This window comes from Puntigrus tetrazona, unplaced genomic scaffold (genome assembly GCF_018831695.1).
Source record: "Puntigrus tetrazona isolate hp1 unplaced genomic scaffold, ASM1883169v1 S000001111, whole genome shotgun sequence".
Lineage (NCBI taxonomy): Eukaryota > Metazoa > Chordata > Actinopteri > Cypriniformes > Cyprinidae > Puntigrus > Puntigrus tetrazona.
Genome location: NW_025048699.1, coordinates 1,784,781 through 1,800,626, shown reverse-complemented (window position 1 = coordinate 1,800,626; position 15,846 = coordinate 1,784,781). Strand labels below are relative to the sequence as shown.

The following is a 15,846-nucleotide window of genomic DNA, read 5'->3' as shown; positions in this document are numbered from 1 at the left end:
TCACATCATTACGGACGTCGGTTTCTAATTAAAATGAACTGATAGCGTTTCGTTTGTGGAGCTGATGTGTATCACCTTCTCTCCCACGGCTCCTGGGTTGCCGATTCCTCCCGGAGGTCCCTGAGGTCCATCGGCTCCTGGGGGTCCGGAGGGGCCTCTGGGGCCTGGAGGGCCGGGTGGACCCTGAGAGAAAAGTAAAAAAAAAAACAGAAAGAAAGCTCAGTTTCTATTCGAATATAATTACATTTAATTTGAAGGACTGCACGGATGTGGACGTTTACCATCTGACCGACGTCACCGGTCTCTCCCTTCTCACCCGGGGGTCCGGGCAAACCCTGCACACAAACACAACTAGTTAATACTAACCAGTTCAATTCTGTCCAAACTACATAAACAACATTACAGTCTACATTAAATGCTATTTGCACTTGGCTTTACCCATCTGGAAAAAAATTGTTGATGAACGGAAAAATATATTTTATTGTGGTGCAATGGTTTCAGATGGTGATATCATGGTGTCATATCATATAACATTCACATACAATTTCATTTATAAGTCAGTAAGAGTTTTGGAAAGTCTCACCATTAATGCATTTATTTAATCAAAAAAAGACAATAAAAAGAGATAAATTGTGATTATAATTTAGAATAACATATATATATTTGAATATATTTAATATATATAATTAATTCCTATGATATAAAACTTGAATTTTCATCATCAAAACTTTTTCATCATCATTACTCTATAAAAAATAAAACTTAACTTTAATATAATACAAAAAGCCTAAAACTAAAAGTTTATGCTAACTACTTGCTTGATCCTAAAATTTCAACTTCAATTGCTACACAATATTTTGTCTAGTTTACATTACTAAAATACTTTTTAGACATTACTTTGTCTAGTGTTACTAAAACTAGAAACTTTAGAAAAACTATCTAGTCATTAAAAATACATATTTATCAAAAATTTATTATAAAATATTATATCATTTATCATACAAATTATTTACCAGGCAACATTAGTTTAACTTGAAGTACTAAAATATCTAATATATATAATAATATAAATATATATATATATATATATAAAAACTACAATAGCACAACAAAGACAGTAAAATGTTTTAAACAAGAAACTGAATCTCTTTCTTTCGGAAACGAACCTGAAGGCCGACGGGTCCTGGTGGTCCTGGGAAGCCTCGGGATCCCTCATCTCCCTTCTGCCCAAACAGACCCTGCTGACCTCTGGGACCCGGCTCTCCGTCAGCGCCCTGCAGGGAGGAAGTGACATCACTAACACCGCTCACACGCACAAGAGAAACGGCTGACTTCACGATACTCACAGGTGGACCCGGCTGACCCGGAGGACCTTGGCTACCGACGGGCCCCGGGGGACCCTAAAGATCGACAGAAGAGGAGAAAGAATATATATATATATATATATATCGTTATATGAGAAGGAAGAAAAAAGCAAGCAAGCACAACTCATTGATTTTCATAACAAAGACGGCATCTATATTCATAACGGCTCAGTGGTAATAACAGAACGAACGATCGCCGTGGGAGAACGACACAAACAAACAGACGAATCCAAACAGGACTCGTTGAATAAGTGATGTTTTCAGACTCGAGTCAAATGGAATTGGAAATGTGGAAATGAGGAAACTCAGAGTGACTCACCTGCTCGCCCTTGTCACCTTTGCTTCCCTTCTGTCCCGGCTCTCCAAGCTCGCCCTGTCACAAGAACACAGCGTTATGCAAATATCTAATATCCAAAATAACATCTAGCAAATATAGAAAAATGTCACATTATACAACAACACAAATTATACAAATCCAGCATCTGTTTCTCAGGGGGACAAAAATCTCTTCCGCTCGCCAAGGCTGCATTTATTTGATCAAAAATACAGTAAAATTGTGAAATATTATTGCAATTTTAAATAACTCATTTCTATACAAATATATATTTTAAAATGTAATTTATTCCTGTGATTACAGCTAAACCTTCAGTGTCACATGATCTTTCAGAAATCCTTCTAAAATGTAGACTTGCTGCTCGAGAAGCATTTTTATTATAATCAGTGTTAAAAAGAGCTGTGCTGCTTAATTTTTATAGATATCGTGTTTTTTTTAGGATTCTCTGATTAACGTAAAGACACCATAAATGTCTTTACTGATACTGATCAATTTAATACATGCATTCATATTCATATCACATTTTCTTGAAAAGCAAACGTACATGCCTAAAAAAACATTGTATTGCCAAGATAAGCACTAAAGCTCTGCTATACTTTTGGGTTTGTTTTCTTTCTTAGTTTTTCGTAGGAAACACTGTAACACTGTTATTTATTCCTCTGACTATATTTCCCAGAAGGCTTTGCACCCGTCACACAGAGCAGAGTCAACACGTACATTCTTCAAATATCCCTCACACCTTAAAACTGCCAATGCTAACACATGTTGGTGGCACGCACACCCTAAATCTGTGTGTGTAGGTGTGTGTGTGTGTGTGTGTGAGTGTCACGGTGATGTCATTTCCCTGACACGTTTACCTAAGTGTTAAATTAGATCATTTCCAATAAGGCTAACTGCATATTGGATTCCCTGTGCTGCAATATCACTTCAGTATCACGTCTATTTCCTCTTTGAATGTGAACTTGCTATGTTGCTAATCTAACGGTTTGATCTTCTGATAAACACAACTCATACACAAAATACAGAATTAGGTACGTCGGGAAATAAATGCATCAACGTGCTAATCGTGATTAAACATTAATTTTAAAATTAAAAACCTAGTGTTTATAATCAAAGCTTCTTTTGGTTCTCGAATAATTGGCCATGCACAGAGCAAATATTGAACCATCCGTCCATTCCTCTAGAGAAAATATTGATCATTTGATCTGTGTGTGTGTGTGTGTGTGTGTGTGATGTGATGTGACCTTCACTTAATCATCTAGCAAGCCCATCAGATTCATCCATGATCATCAATTTCATCCCCACGTCACTGTCTTTAAGTCATTCATTTCACTTCTTTTTCTTCTGTACCTTATCGCCATCCTCTCCTGGGGGTCCGATGGGTCCGGCGGGGCCTGGAAGTCCCACAGGTCCCTGAATACCGTCTCTACCGGCTGGGCCTTGAGGTCCTTTCTCGCCCTAATATAAGAGGATAATATACTCAGTTATTGAATCATATGACTGTGAAATGAAGCTCAGAAAGATCGAGCATGTTTGAGGAAGTACTTACAGGTCCACCTTTCTCTCCAGCGGGGCCCGGGGGTCCTTGAGGTCCGGGTCGGCCCGGGAGGCCGGTAGGGCCAGCAGGGCCAGCAGGACCACGTTCACCAGGAGAACCCTATGAATATGTGAAAATGAAATTCATAACCGATATACTTGCAACGCCCGCCATTTGCTAATGAAAGCCTGATGATCTGTTTGATTAATTATGCATTTGTTCTTGGAAAAAAATTCATATGGAGGCGTTGACAGCTGGCATGCATATATGATTTTTAATGCAGAAAATAAATGCTGTGTTTTCGAATTGCTGATTATGTAATTACGCATATTGCAACGTTATATAAGATATCAGTAAATATTCAAAATGGTGTCAGAACTGCACGAAAAGAAAGAGAAAAGTTAAACCTTTTAATCATTTTAATCATCTATCATTTATAAATGTGCCCTAGTCTAACTTTTTCCTTTATTTATTACTATTTGCCACATATTCAATTAATAATAAATAATGATAACTAAAATATATTTATGCATAAAATATAATGATATAAAAATAAAGTTATTCCATATTAATATATTTTATTTTTAAATAAAATATTTTATATAAATATTCATATTTAAGCATCTTCTTTTAATAACACTGCCATTCAGAAGTGTAAGGTTAGTAAGTTTTTGTAATAGCTGTAATAGACATTGCTTTATTTCTTTTACAAGCAATTATTTCTTCAATCAAAAGTACAGTAAAACAGTAATATTATCACAATGATATAAAAGTAAATATAAATTCACTCAGGTGAGTCCTAATACAATTACAGGGCATTTTATTTAGTATTTATTTGTATTTAAAGTGTACCTAGCATGAAATAAATGTATTTGAAATACACTTAAGCATATTTGTCACTGGTGTGATACTGTAAATCATACTAACTAAATCACTGTACTCACTTAAAACCCAGTGTGTGGAGCAAAAGGATGAAGGAGAAAGAGAGCACAAGGTAAACAACTGAATAACAAAGCAGTAGAAGAAGAGATGGACAAAAAAGAGAGAGCATGTCTACTTACGGCGGGTCCCGGAGGCCCTGGAGGTCCTTCACTCCCTTTCAAACCTGCTGACCCCTGCAAACACACACAAAAAACTGCTGAACGCACACAAACACACTCATGTGCTGCTGCACGACACGTTTGATGGGTAGAGGTGACACGGGGATGCGCTATCCAACAAACTAAAAGCTCAAAACATAAAAGAGAGATGCTCGCCTGTGCAGAATTTAAGCATAATACTTGGGGTTAGGGGTTTGTTTATGATGCTCACCGAAGGGCCTGGTAAGCCTCTCTCTCCTGGGAACCCTCGGAGTCCTGGAGGTCCGTCTTTACCTGTGGGTCCTGCAGGACCTGGATCTCCCTGTGAAGACCAGATATGCATTGATGAATAGATAAATGTATCTGGAGCTGTGCGTACGTTACTTTATTGTGATTATGTTGAAGTGAGTACGGCCTGAATTTGTTCGCACCTTTGCTCCCTCTTTTCCTGCAGGTCCGGGCAGACCCTGTTCACCGGGTGGTCCTGGGGGTCCGGGGTGGCCTCGCTCTCCCATTGGTCCTGTCTCACCTGTTGGTCCCTGAAAAGAAAGGCAGATGGGGGGGATAAATGAATCTTTACGTTAAAAATGAATATATTCAATTGATGAGTCATAGCGAAGCGATTCAAAACAAAATTGTAATTTCAAAACGGTTTAATTCACCAGTTTTCATGTGATTTATCAATGCATTTTGCTATTTTAACAAAATGTGATTCATTCAAATGATAAAATATTAAATATAAATAAAAAATGAGCTATTATTTTTGCATATATATATATATATATATATATATATATATATATATATATATATATATATATATATATATATATATATAATATTTGGCATATATTTAGTATCTTAAAATTTAACAGTTAAAAATGAAATGTGAAATAGATATTTAAGATTTATAAGCATTTATCCACTGATTATAAATTATAAACTATTTAAACATTTAGACACAACTGCTTATTTGACTTCATTTTTCACATTTTATTTATAATAAATAAATAATATATATAATGTGTTTAAAAATAATAAGTAACAAGTAATAATTATTTTAATATTTATTATTATTTACTTTTACTTTTAATTTATTTATAATAAATAAATGCACTACAAAATGTACATTAATATTACCTAATAGTACCTAATATTAAAATACAGGATTTAATATAAAATGTATTTATATTGAAGTAGGGTAGATTGTAGGAGAATCAATTAAATTCCAATTTAATTTGCGGAATGATTTAATTCACCTCAGCAAAGCAAGTTTGCAGTTGATTAATTTATGCATATCGCTACTTTAACGATATAAGATGAATTCATATGCTAACATTTTAAATCTACAGCAAAAAAATTATTACAAAGTCATATTTAAAGGTCGGTTTTTAATGGCTGCATCTTGAACGCGCTGAACGGTCATTCAAAAGTGTGTTTGCACAGTATAATCAAGGAAAGCAGTCTGGAAAACATACATTAATAAAGATTCTACAGGTGTTTGAGGAAGATCAGTGGATATGCAAATTACCCAAGACGAAGAGCGAAAGAAAGAAAATCAGATTATATGCATCCATTTGCATGGCAGAGCATGTGTACTTGAACATCCATATGTGTGTGCGGCGCTGCTGAAACCTGTGCCCACCTCAACATTTGCATAAAAAGCAGAATATCATGATTGCTTATGAATAATGCATTCCCCAGTCAGCGCCAACATCTAACCGCATAAACAAAAGCATGTCAAGAGACAAAGCACAGACAGGCCAACAAACGGCCCATACGTAACCTAATGGAGCCATTATGATTCCCCGGTGACAACCTTAGGACACCTTTAAGATAATCTAATGAGCGAGTGATGGCCGCTGACAGCCTCATGAATATGTAGCACAAGTCTCCGGCCTCTGCCTGTGGTAGCCACGCTGGAAAAACAGATGGGTGTGCGGCCGGGGCGTGCTGTTTTATAAGCGAGGTGCTTTATAATGTTTTATTCTTCTGCGGATGGTAGATGCAGTCTCGAGTGGAGCGCGTCTAATGCCTCCAGAGCATTAAAGATACAATAGAGCGTAAGAAGCAGCTTAAAATGCTTGAAAACAGCCAAAATTAGCATAGCACTGGAAAGCAGATTTTTACATTTCCTGAGGGGCTCTTGCTCGTTCCAAACTCCCTGTCACTTGTCGTGAGCGCTTACCGGAGAATTGCTGGGCGGTTGCTAGGAGTTTTAGTATTATTTACATACAGTTGTATTCGTGTTTTGAAATTGCTTTTATTTCATTATTTTCAGATTTCAAGTTTGAAGGGTTTTTTTTGTAACTTGGTCATGTGTTTTTGTTATGTCATTTTTATTTTTTTTAGCCGCAAACCATTTTTATTTCAGTTGTAGTTATTTTAATAATTCATCTTAAAAATTAATTTCGGTTATTTCATTTCAAGGATTGATTTCTAATTGTATTATTATTCTTATTTCATTTTAAAAAATTATATTTAACTTTATTTCAACATTATTTTAATTCTACAAATTTTTTATATTTTTCGTCAATAATTAAAACACTGTCTATCATTTCAATAATTCAGATTAACATTTATTTCACATTTTATTTTAAGGCTTCATTTCTAATTGTGTTAATGATTTAAGGTTTTTTTTCTAATATTTGTTTAGTTTTATGTAAACTTTAATATAAGATTTATTTAACAAAAACACTGTCTGGGGTTTAGTAATTTTACTAATTCATCTTAAATATTTATTTTAGTTATTTCATTTTAAGGCTTATTTCAGTTTAAAGCTATTTTTTTAATCTAACGCTAATTAACTTATTTCAACTTTATTTTAATTACAGAAAATAATAATAACAACACTGTCTGAGGTTAGCAATTTTAAGAATTCACTAAATTGTTAAATATATAAAATAAGATTTTTTTAACACTTATTGTGCATTTTTGCATTATTTTGACAACGGTTGTGTTTTCTGCAATTTCTTTGTCATCATTATTAAAACAATTTAAAAGAAATCTATTTTAAAAATACTAACAGTAGTTCAAATCATCTTTTCGATTTTTAATATTGAGAAAAAAAAAAGAAAAATGGAGATCCAAATTAGCGGGTTGTTTTTTTTTATCTCAATTTTTTCTAAACCCATTTTATTGGAATTATACTAGAGGCACTATTGTATAATTCTAGAGTAATTTTAGCATTTTTAGCTTTCATTTACCTGAGGTCCGACTACACCTGGGGGTCCGGGAGGCCCAGTTTTACCTTGGAAACCCTGCCAGAAGAAAATTCAAGTGAGATTATTGAAGCGTGTGAATAAAAGTGTTCGTGTCGGTATCAGACGCCACTCACAGTCTCTCCTCTCTGGCCAGGGTGTCCGGGCAGCCCGTCCTTTCCTGAAGGACCCTAAAGACAAGAGAGAGGAAATCAGGAGGGATGATTGGATGAAAGAAGGAGTTATCTCTGTAGCGTCGACGTCACTTACTGGTGGACCCTTGGGGCCGGGGAATCCGGTAGGTCCCGCTGATCCTAATGGACCCTGTCAGGCAGGAAAAACAAGTGTTAAATCTCTTTCCCTAAAGCAATAATCGATACTTTGGAAGTATTTTTTACCGTACCCGTTCACCGGGTGGTCCTGGGGGGCCGTCGCTTCCTGAGGTGCCCTGTGAAGGAGGGGAGGAGAAGCAAACGAGAAAAAAGGGAAATCAAACAGAACGTTTTAATATTTCAGAATGTTTGTATAAACGTCCGTGCAAATGCAATTAATTATTAATAACATAAAACTTATGCTTATTGCCCGAGGTAACGAGTGCCATTAAAGATTTGTTTGACTGATGGAGGAAATGCAGATCCCTGTTGCATTTGGATTCGCTCCAGCTGAGCCGTGGAGACAAACCTCGCGTTTTAAAAAAGTAATGGGAGCGCCATTGGCCCCATCGACATGTTTAGCTTTCACAACACAACCGATGATGAAAGAGCTTTAAAATATCCTGAAGTCAGGGTGTGGTGTGCTTTTCCTAATTGAATTTTTATGTGCCGAACACTTGTTTTATGCACGCCTGAATGCATGCATGATTCGAGCTTCTTTGTGTTTTTTCACATTTGCATGTCACATTATTTATTCACTAAAGGCAGAAGACCCTGAAAGGGGGATTTGCCTTAATAAGTCATCGTCTCGTTTTATTACATAATCTCACAAATGCAGAATAGTGATGTCTCACCTTCGGTCCCGCTTTACCAGTTGGTCCCCTCGGCCCTCTTTCACCACGGGGTCCCTACAGAAACGATCGCATGATGCATGAGAAAGCAGCGTGTGAGATCAGTCCTAAAGTGATCAACAGAGGGGCGCATATTATTTGTTTTTGTCCTAAATTTGTTGCCTTACCGTGGGTCCTCTCTGTCCTCGGGGGCCCGGCTTTCCTGCTGTTCCCTGTTTGTGAGAAAGCATAAGGTGAATTAATGAAGGAAACAACAAGTCAGTTCCCTATTTTTTTTTTATTTTATTTTGAAAATATATTCTTTTATAAGGAATACATTCTAAAAAAATAAGTAGACATAGTCATTTATTTTTTAAACAAAATGTAATTAATTAATAAATAATGCATTTCATGATTAATTATCAATATAATATTATTTATTTCTAAAGGATATCTATGTTATATTTAATAAATTCTAGTAAAATAAATCTATAAATATTTTTAAATGATCAATGATATATAATAATAATATATAAATAACTGTCCATCTAGTGAATGACTATTAATTTCATATAATTGTTTTTAAAACGTGTGTTATATTTAAAATATATTAAAATATTATAAATACAATAAAATATATAACAATTTACCTACACTGTTTACACAATTATTAATTGAATGCTCTTTTTGTTTTGATAAAATGTTAACTAAAATTGAAGTAAATATGTGCTATTTTCACTTTCTGTTCAAATGCTCTTTTCAGAGAATTCAGTCAATAACAACTACGCTCGTTATTTGTGTAATTTTAACAAAACCATAATCGATATTTCTTTCAGCCTAGTAGAACATTGTGATTAATTTGATTATCTGTAGATTATATTAGCATTTCTCCATCTCATGAATACTTCATGCATATAGTTATGGTTCAACAAAGAAAGTTTTGCATTACCAAATGAATGCAGTCTGAGTGTGTGTGCGTGCGTGCGTGTGTGTGTGTGTGTTTGTGTGTGTGTTTAATGGCTTGAGAGAATAAGAGGTTTTTGGATTATAATGTGTTTATGGGAGACTGCATTGTCTTCCTAATGGCAGGCGGCTGCTGCTCTCAGCTTAAATGTGATGATATACAGCCAATAAAGCATCGGTGCAGAGAGCTGGGCGTTTACTCAGGGTCTTTCCCAGCTTTTCTTGGCCATAGGGCCTCTGATAACACACTACAGCTCAGTCTATTACCTTCCATACACAAAGCCCTATATAGTGTGCACAAACTGAAATTATTATTTTTATTACATTCTTTGTTGGTGTTATTTTTATTTGTGGCATGACGGAGAGTAAAATTTTTAGGCAGTGTTATTATAGTATTATTTTATATATTATTATATATTTTTATATTTATGTTTTCGTAATTTCTTTTCTTTAAATATGACTATTTATTGTTTATTTTCATGTTTAATTTTCATGTAATGTTGATTCATTTTATATGCCGTTGTAATGTTTATGTTTTTTTTATATTACATTTAGCCTAAACGTATTTTGATTTCAGTTTTAATTTTCATTTATTTTTATATTTTAACTTCAGTTTAGTAATTTAATGTACTTTTGCCATTTGTTATTAATATTATGAATATTCATACTTGGGCTATTTTCTTATTCCCTATTTATTTTAATAGTCTCAGTTTCAGTTCGTTTACAGTTTTTCCATCTATTAATATAATATATATTACTTCAGCTTCAATGAAAACATTCTTACATTTACATTTACATTTTAGAGTTAGACTCATAAATCAATATTTTTAGATTTAGAGAATACAAATCCAAATTTAACAAACTAAATTGCACTTATCAGTCAAACTGCATTTATTAAAATGGTTTATATTGCGTCAGTCATATTCTACATGTTGTATTATATCTTTTGCATCGTGTTATATCTTTTCGCTGCTCAAAACACGTAAATATAATAAGGAAAAAGAGACAAGAAATCTTTTTTTTACACACCCTCGTGCCTTTCTCTCCGCTGGTTCCTTGAAATCCCTGGAATCCTTGAGAACCCTTAAAGAGGAAAAGAGAGAGACAGATTAATTCACGGGTCCATCAAAGCGAGGAGGGAGAGAGGGATAAAAGGAGGAGAAGAGAAGTGCTGTTGCAGCAGTGCATGCTGGGTCACGGTCAAACGGAAAGCTGACACCAGATGGCATTATGGGTAAATCCACTTAGCTTTGATCAAGAAGTTCAAACATGTCTGCCTTCCAATCCCGCTCTAATGCATGCACGCACACACACAAGCTCGTCCTTCTATCAATACATGCACGCACTCGAACGCTGCCGCTGAGGATGCTGGGAAATCGCAGGCAGATCGGTTTTATTTACCTTGGGGCCTTGTCTTCCTGGATAGCCTGGCAACCCGGGCACACCGAGCTTACCCTAAAACCAAAGTACACGGAAGAAACATAACTAACCAGTCATGACAAAGCACTGACAAACTTCACCATGAATATATGGATACGCGCTCACCTTCTCTCCGTTCGGCCCCAGAGGTCCAGGGTCTCCAGGTAAACCGGATCTTCCTTTGGGGCCCTCAGGTCCGTCTTCACCTCTGGGTCCAGCAGCACCGAGCTCTCCCTGAATACATTAGGATTTATATTTCCCTCAGAAACAACATTTATTTTTATATTTTTAAGACCAATTATTATTCCGTTGAATAAATTACAGCTATTTGCCAGCCAATCGTATTAGAGAACATTTCATTTATATTTACATAAACATTGACTGATGTAATAATTGAACGTATAAATAATTAAAGTTGCTTTCAGGGGAAAAATACATAGAAAATGTATAGAGCATGTGCATTTAAATTCCTCAGCAAACTTCCAAGAGGGGCTTAATGCGATTTAAACGTTTTAAAATAATATGAAACAAGCTTTAGAATAAGATAAAACTACTTTTTACAATACCTTTCATTTTAATTCACCCACATTTGTAGAATGTTACAATTTAAGAATTTAAAGAAATTAAAGTATTTAAAGCAACTTTCCAAAAAAGCTTCAAGATGCATAAATAAAACAAAAAAAAGCTAAAACAACTAAAAAAAGTATCATATATATTAAAATAATTTAAAGTAATTATTTTAAATAATTTAAATATATATTTAAAGCAAACTTCCAAGGGCACCAAGATTACTTAAAATGTTCAAAAAAAAAAAAAAAACAAGCTTGAAAAAATCTAAAATTACAAAAAATAAATAAATTATGCATATCCAATATTTACAAATTTAAATCACACCCAAAATTTTTTATTAAATTTCCTAGAATTCTACTACACTTTTTGTTTCAAATCATAGCGCTATCAAACGATTAATCCCATCCAAAATAAAAGTTTTTGTTTGCATAATATATAGGTGTGTTCTGTGCATATTTATCATGTATATAAATACACACAAACTTTATGTTTATATATTAAATGCATTTATGTATTTAAATGCATTCAGGATGTAAATACAGACATGTAAATACATATTTTCAATGTATAAATATGTAATGTATAATGTATGTAATAAGTATACACAGAACACAAACATATATATTATACAAACAAAACATTGTGGATGCGATTAATGATATGACATGACTACTTTTTGCCATTATTTTCATTTCCTAATTGCTGTAATTGAAAAAGGGGTGTCTTTGAGTGTTTTTGGGTGAACAAACGATCCTAGAATTTAATAATGAAACGAGTTTGTATGTACAGTTAGTGTTTTTGGCACTTTAGAGATATAATAGGCTAAGATTGGCACTCGAGCAGCATGGGAACAGTGAAGTGCGTGCATGGCATTTAACGAGAGTAAATGGTAATTTGGGACAATGTCCACCCACTTAAATCCAGAAGCGTTTGCATATTGGTCCCTAATAACCTAGAGCGGTGCGCGTTTGCTCATTACAGACATTTACTCAGCACCACGGCTGAGTCAGCGGACTTCATACCACCAAAAAATCAGATCAATTAGGCTGGGCGAATATTATGCGTGCCCTTCGACCGACTCCTGGAGTCCCGAATGACTAAATTTCTCAGCATTTTGTGCGAAACAGACTCCGGAGCGTGTCGTCTGGGGACATGTGATCGCTAAGGAGCTTTTAACACGTTTCTATGTGGCCGGATTCCTTGGTTATGGTCTTCAGGGTCCTTATTTCTCATGTGGATGTCTGTGTTTGTTCAAATCCCAAGGCAAGTGTGAGCTAGAGTAATAGAGATGCAACACTAAATATAGACCCACTGTGATTTATGTGATGCTCTGAGAATTAAAGATCGACCCAAGCGGAAAGAGAAATCAAATCCTGTAATTCTCCAGAGATGAAGCCGAACACATATTACCTCTTCAACCTGCGAATAAGTCTCTTACCCTGTCGCCTTTGACGCCCATATCTCCCTTAAATCCCGGAAATCCGTCTTCTCCCTGGGAAGGGAAGAAATGAAGATTTGACACTGAGAGCGTTGCAAACTTCCTTTCGCAACATAATGCCCCTTTTTGACAAATTGCGAAGGAACGGATCTCCATGGCAACTGCTATTTCTGCCATTTTGCCGGGGCCTGATCTTATTTTCCCGCTGCACTCTAGCAGGATACAACTTTTTAATGACCAAAGCAGGGAAGGTCAAAACTGCATCTTGGAGTACATCGGTTTCCATATTCAGAAGCAGAAATGAAACATTAATGGCACAGGAGCAGTGCATTAGCCGTCAGCGCGACACACACACACACACCATCTCGCACGAACACACTCTGAAATTACCTTTTCACCCTTGTTTCCTTTCAGCCCGCGGACTCCATCAGCACCCTGCAGACAGAAAGAGCGAAAGAGCAAAAGAAAAAAGATCAACAGAGTCCATCTAAGCTTCAAACATCTGAGAAAGCGAACCCCTGCGATTGACTCACTGTATCACGAACACTGACTAGAAACCATGAAGGTGATAAAAGCTCTCAAAGCTGCATTAATCTCTACTGACCGTATACTCTAGATAGCGGCCGGACCTACAGTGGATTGCAATAGTGAGTTAATTTTTTTATCCATGCGTTCATTTGGCATGAAATATAAATATCAAATGATCGTCTTGATTTATCTGCCATTTTGCATTATGCATTCTAAACAATGCCTTCTGGAATCAAAGACTGTCTTCTAACAATAATATATAGTCTAATCTAATATGATATATCGTCATTTAATATAACAGGGCTTTAAAATCAAGATCGTGCCTCACAAAGTAAGTAGAAACACTGGAAGAGTTGGGTGACTTTTTTTTACTACTACAGAACTACAATACCCACCGAGCAATGAGAGATTGTTATAAGGATGGTTAAAAACACCTGCCTTTACACCTCGAGGCCCGGGATATCCGATCGGCCCCTGAGGACCAGGAGGTCCCTGTAAAACACAGTCGGGCATCGATGGAGTTATCGATCACATCTGAAGATACAAGCTACAAGAGAACTGTCTATAAAGAAACTGTCTAATAGATAAACGAGGGATAAACATACCAGATGTCCTTTCTCTCCGGACGGCCCTTCTTTTCCTGGGTGGCCCTGTGTTTGTGACAAAACGACACGTTACGCTGCAGCAATTAGATATAAAACCACGAAATGTGGGTAGAATAGGCACTGAGAACAATGCGCGTCTGTGAAGAGCTGCCAGGAAGATCGCCGCACTGTAATTATTAATACAATGAAATCTCTCCGATACACAAACAATAGAGCTGCTCGAGATGATCAGACGTGAAGAGTGTGTGAGTTTCCCGGACTCACCGGAGGTCCGTCGGCTCCTGGCATTCCCGGTAAGCCTGGTTTTCCGGTGGGACCCTGTGAAGAGGAAATCAGTCCATTAACACTCAGCACACACTTCCTGTTTCAACACACATTCATGAAGATCATCTGTAGAGAGATCGATAAGTCAAAGCGTCGAAGGGTTGATGACAAATATCAAGGTCCACGACCTGTAAAATTTTTCAAGAGGTGTAACTAAAAGCAAATATTAATAAAATGTACACATTGTCATCATTATATTCAAATAATATAATTTCTTATTTTATGGTTTTCTTGACAGATAACAGTAAAATGGCTTTGATTTGACAGTCAAATGTTTTTTTTTTTTTAATGCCATATATTTAAATATTACATACTACTACTACTACTACAAATAATAATAATAAAAACACTGTTAATAATGCAATTATTATGAATAAAATATTTAACCAAAATAATTATTCTTTATTACAACCTGCAATCTTTAAGCGAAACAAAGAAAATTAAATAATAATAATTTAAATGTACAACTTTTTAATTTTTTAATTATGCTCATCAGAGCTGCATGTATTTAATCAAAATTAAATGAAATATTATTACCATTTAAACTATCTGTTTTCTATTTCAGTATATTTAAAATGGAATTTATTCCTGCGGTGCAAAGTTGAATTTGCAGCAGTTTTCAGTACCGCGTGATTTTCTTCAGAAATCATTCCAATATGCTGATTTGCCATCTCCCCAAGAATATTTCTTATTCTTATTATTGGTGAAAATAGTGGTTATCGACAGAAACCTACGCATGCTAAATAAAGGCATTAATCCATTAACCATTGATGTGATCTCACCTTCTCTCCTGGAGGTCCGATTGCTCCCTGAGGACCTGGAAGTCCCTGTGGAAGAGGACGGGATTAGAGGATACTAACTGGTTAATGAAGGTTAGACAATATCTGAGTGGGCGTGGCCTGATGAATACCTGAGCTCCGGGGTTGCCTTGTTGTCCTGGAGGTCCTGGCTCACCTTGAGGACCCTGACGGTGAAAACAGAAGCATAATAATGTGAGTATGTGTGTGTGTGCTGAAGCAAATTTGTATGTACAGAAGTGTGTGCACGTGATTGTGTGTCTCAGACTTACAATGTTTCCTTTAGGTCCAGGATGTCCGTCCATACCAGTCACACCCTAAAATGATAAAAGAAGGGGTAAAATGAACGAAAATGGATTTAACATGTTTAGAAATATATTTACATATTCTTACATTTACATTACCATTAAGGTTAATTTGATTTGATTCAGATGATAACTAACTGATTCATATAAAGATTGAAGTTTGTACTCACGGGAGGTCCTGGGGGTCCCTGGGGACCTTTGGGGCCCAACAAACCACGAGGACCCTAAAAGAAAGAAAACAGAGAGTTGTGTTCAGCTAAAAGTGTCTGATAATAGAGGCGATGCTGGCATAAAGTGGGTAGCATTCGCCCTGTCATGTGACCTCAACATAAATAAAACAGCTTTTTCTATTACTTTTATATGGTTTCTCTTCTCATGTGCTTAGACATGCTCACAAATAC

At 35.7% G+C, this 15,846-nt stretch overlaps 1 protein-coding gene across 2 annotated transcripts in view; it reads right to left on the bottom strand.

The window, feature by feature from the left end:
* Window positions 1-15,846, bottom strand: part of col5a1 (procollagen, type V, alpha 1) — an 84,564-nt gene that overhangs the window by 17,724 nt on the left and 50,994 nt on the right. For both annotated transcript variants that reach the window (XM_043234301.1, XM_043234303.1), the window contains exons 21-48: window positions 15,616-15,669; window positions 15,413-15,457; window positions 15,254-15,307; window positions 15,126-15,170; window positions 14,284-14,337; window positions 14,020-14,064; window positions 13,853-13,906; window positions 13,277-13,321; window positions 12,887-12,940; window positions 11,005-11,112; window positions 10,861-10,914; window positions 10,489-10,542; window positions 8,685-8,729; window positions 8,521-8,574; window positions 7,918-7,962; window positions 7,785-7,838; window positions 7,652-7,705; window positions 7,521-7,574; window positions 4,746-4,853; window positions 4,547-4,636; window positions 4,297-4,350; window positions 3,248-3,355; window positions 3,049-3,156; window positions 1,684-1,737; window positions 1,347-1,400; window positions 1,167-1,274; window positions 282-335; window positions 76-183 (exon numbers count right to left, since the gene is read on the bottom strand). In XM_043234301.1, the coding sequence (XP_043090236.1) occupies window positions 76-183; window positions 282-335; window positions 1,167-1,274; window positions 1,347-1,400; window positions 1,684-1,737; window positions 3,049-3,156; window positions 3,248-3,355; window positions 4,297-4,350; window positions 4,547-4,636; window positions 4,746-4,853; window positions 7,521-7,574; window positions 7,652-7,705; window positions 7,785-7,838; window positions 7,918-7,962; window positions 8,521-8,574; window positions 8,685-8,729; window positions 10,489-10,542; window positions 10,861-10,914; window positions 11,005-11,112; window positions 12,887-12,940; window positions 13,277-13,321; window positions 13,853-13,906; window positions 14,020-14,064; window positions 14,284-14,337; window positions 15,126-15,170; window positions 15,254-15,307; window positions 15,413-15,457; window positions 15,616-15,669 (1,818 nt within the window). The remainder of the gene's footprint in view (window positions 1-75; window positions 184-281; window positions 336-1,166; window positions 1,275-1,346; window positions 1,401-1,683; window positions 1,738-3,048; window positions 3,157-3,247; window positions 3,356-4,296; window positions 4,351-4,546; window positions 4,637-4,745; window positions 4,854-7,520; window positions 7,575-7,651; window positions 7,706-7,784; window positions 7,839-7,917; window positions 7,963-8,520; window positions 8,575-8,684; window positions 8,730-10,488; window positions 10,543-10,860; window positions 10,915-11,004; window positions 11,113-12,886; window positions 12,941-13,276; window positions 13,322-13,852; window positions 13,907-14,019; window positions 14,065-14,283; window positions 14,338-15,125; window positions 15,171-15,253; window positions 15,308-15,412; window positions 15,458-15,615; window positions 15,670-15,846) is intronic.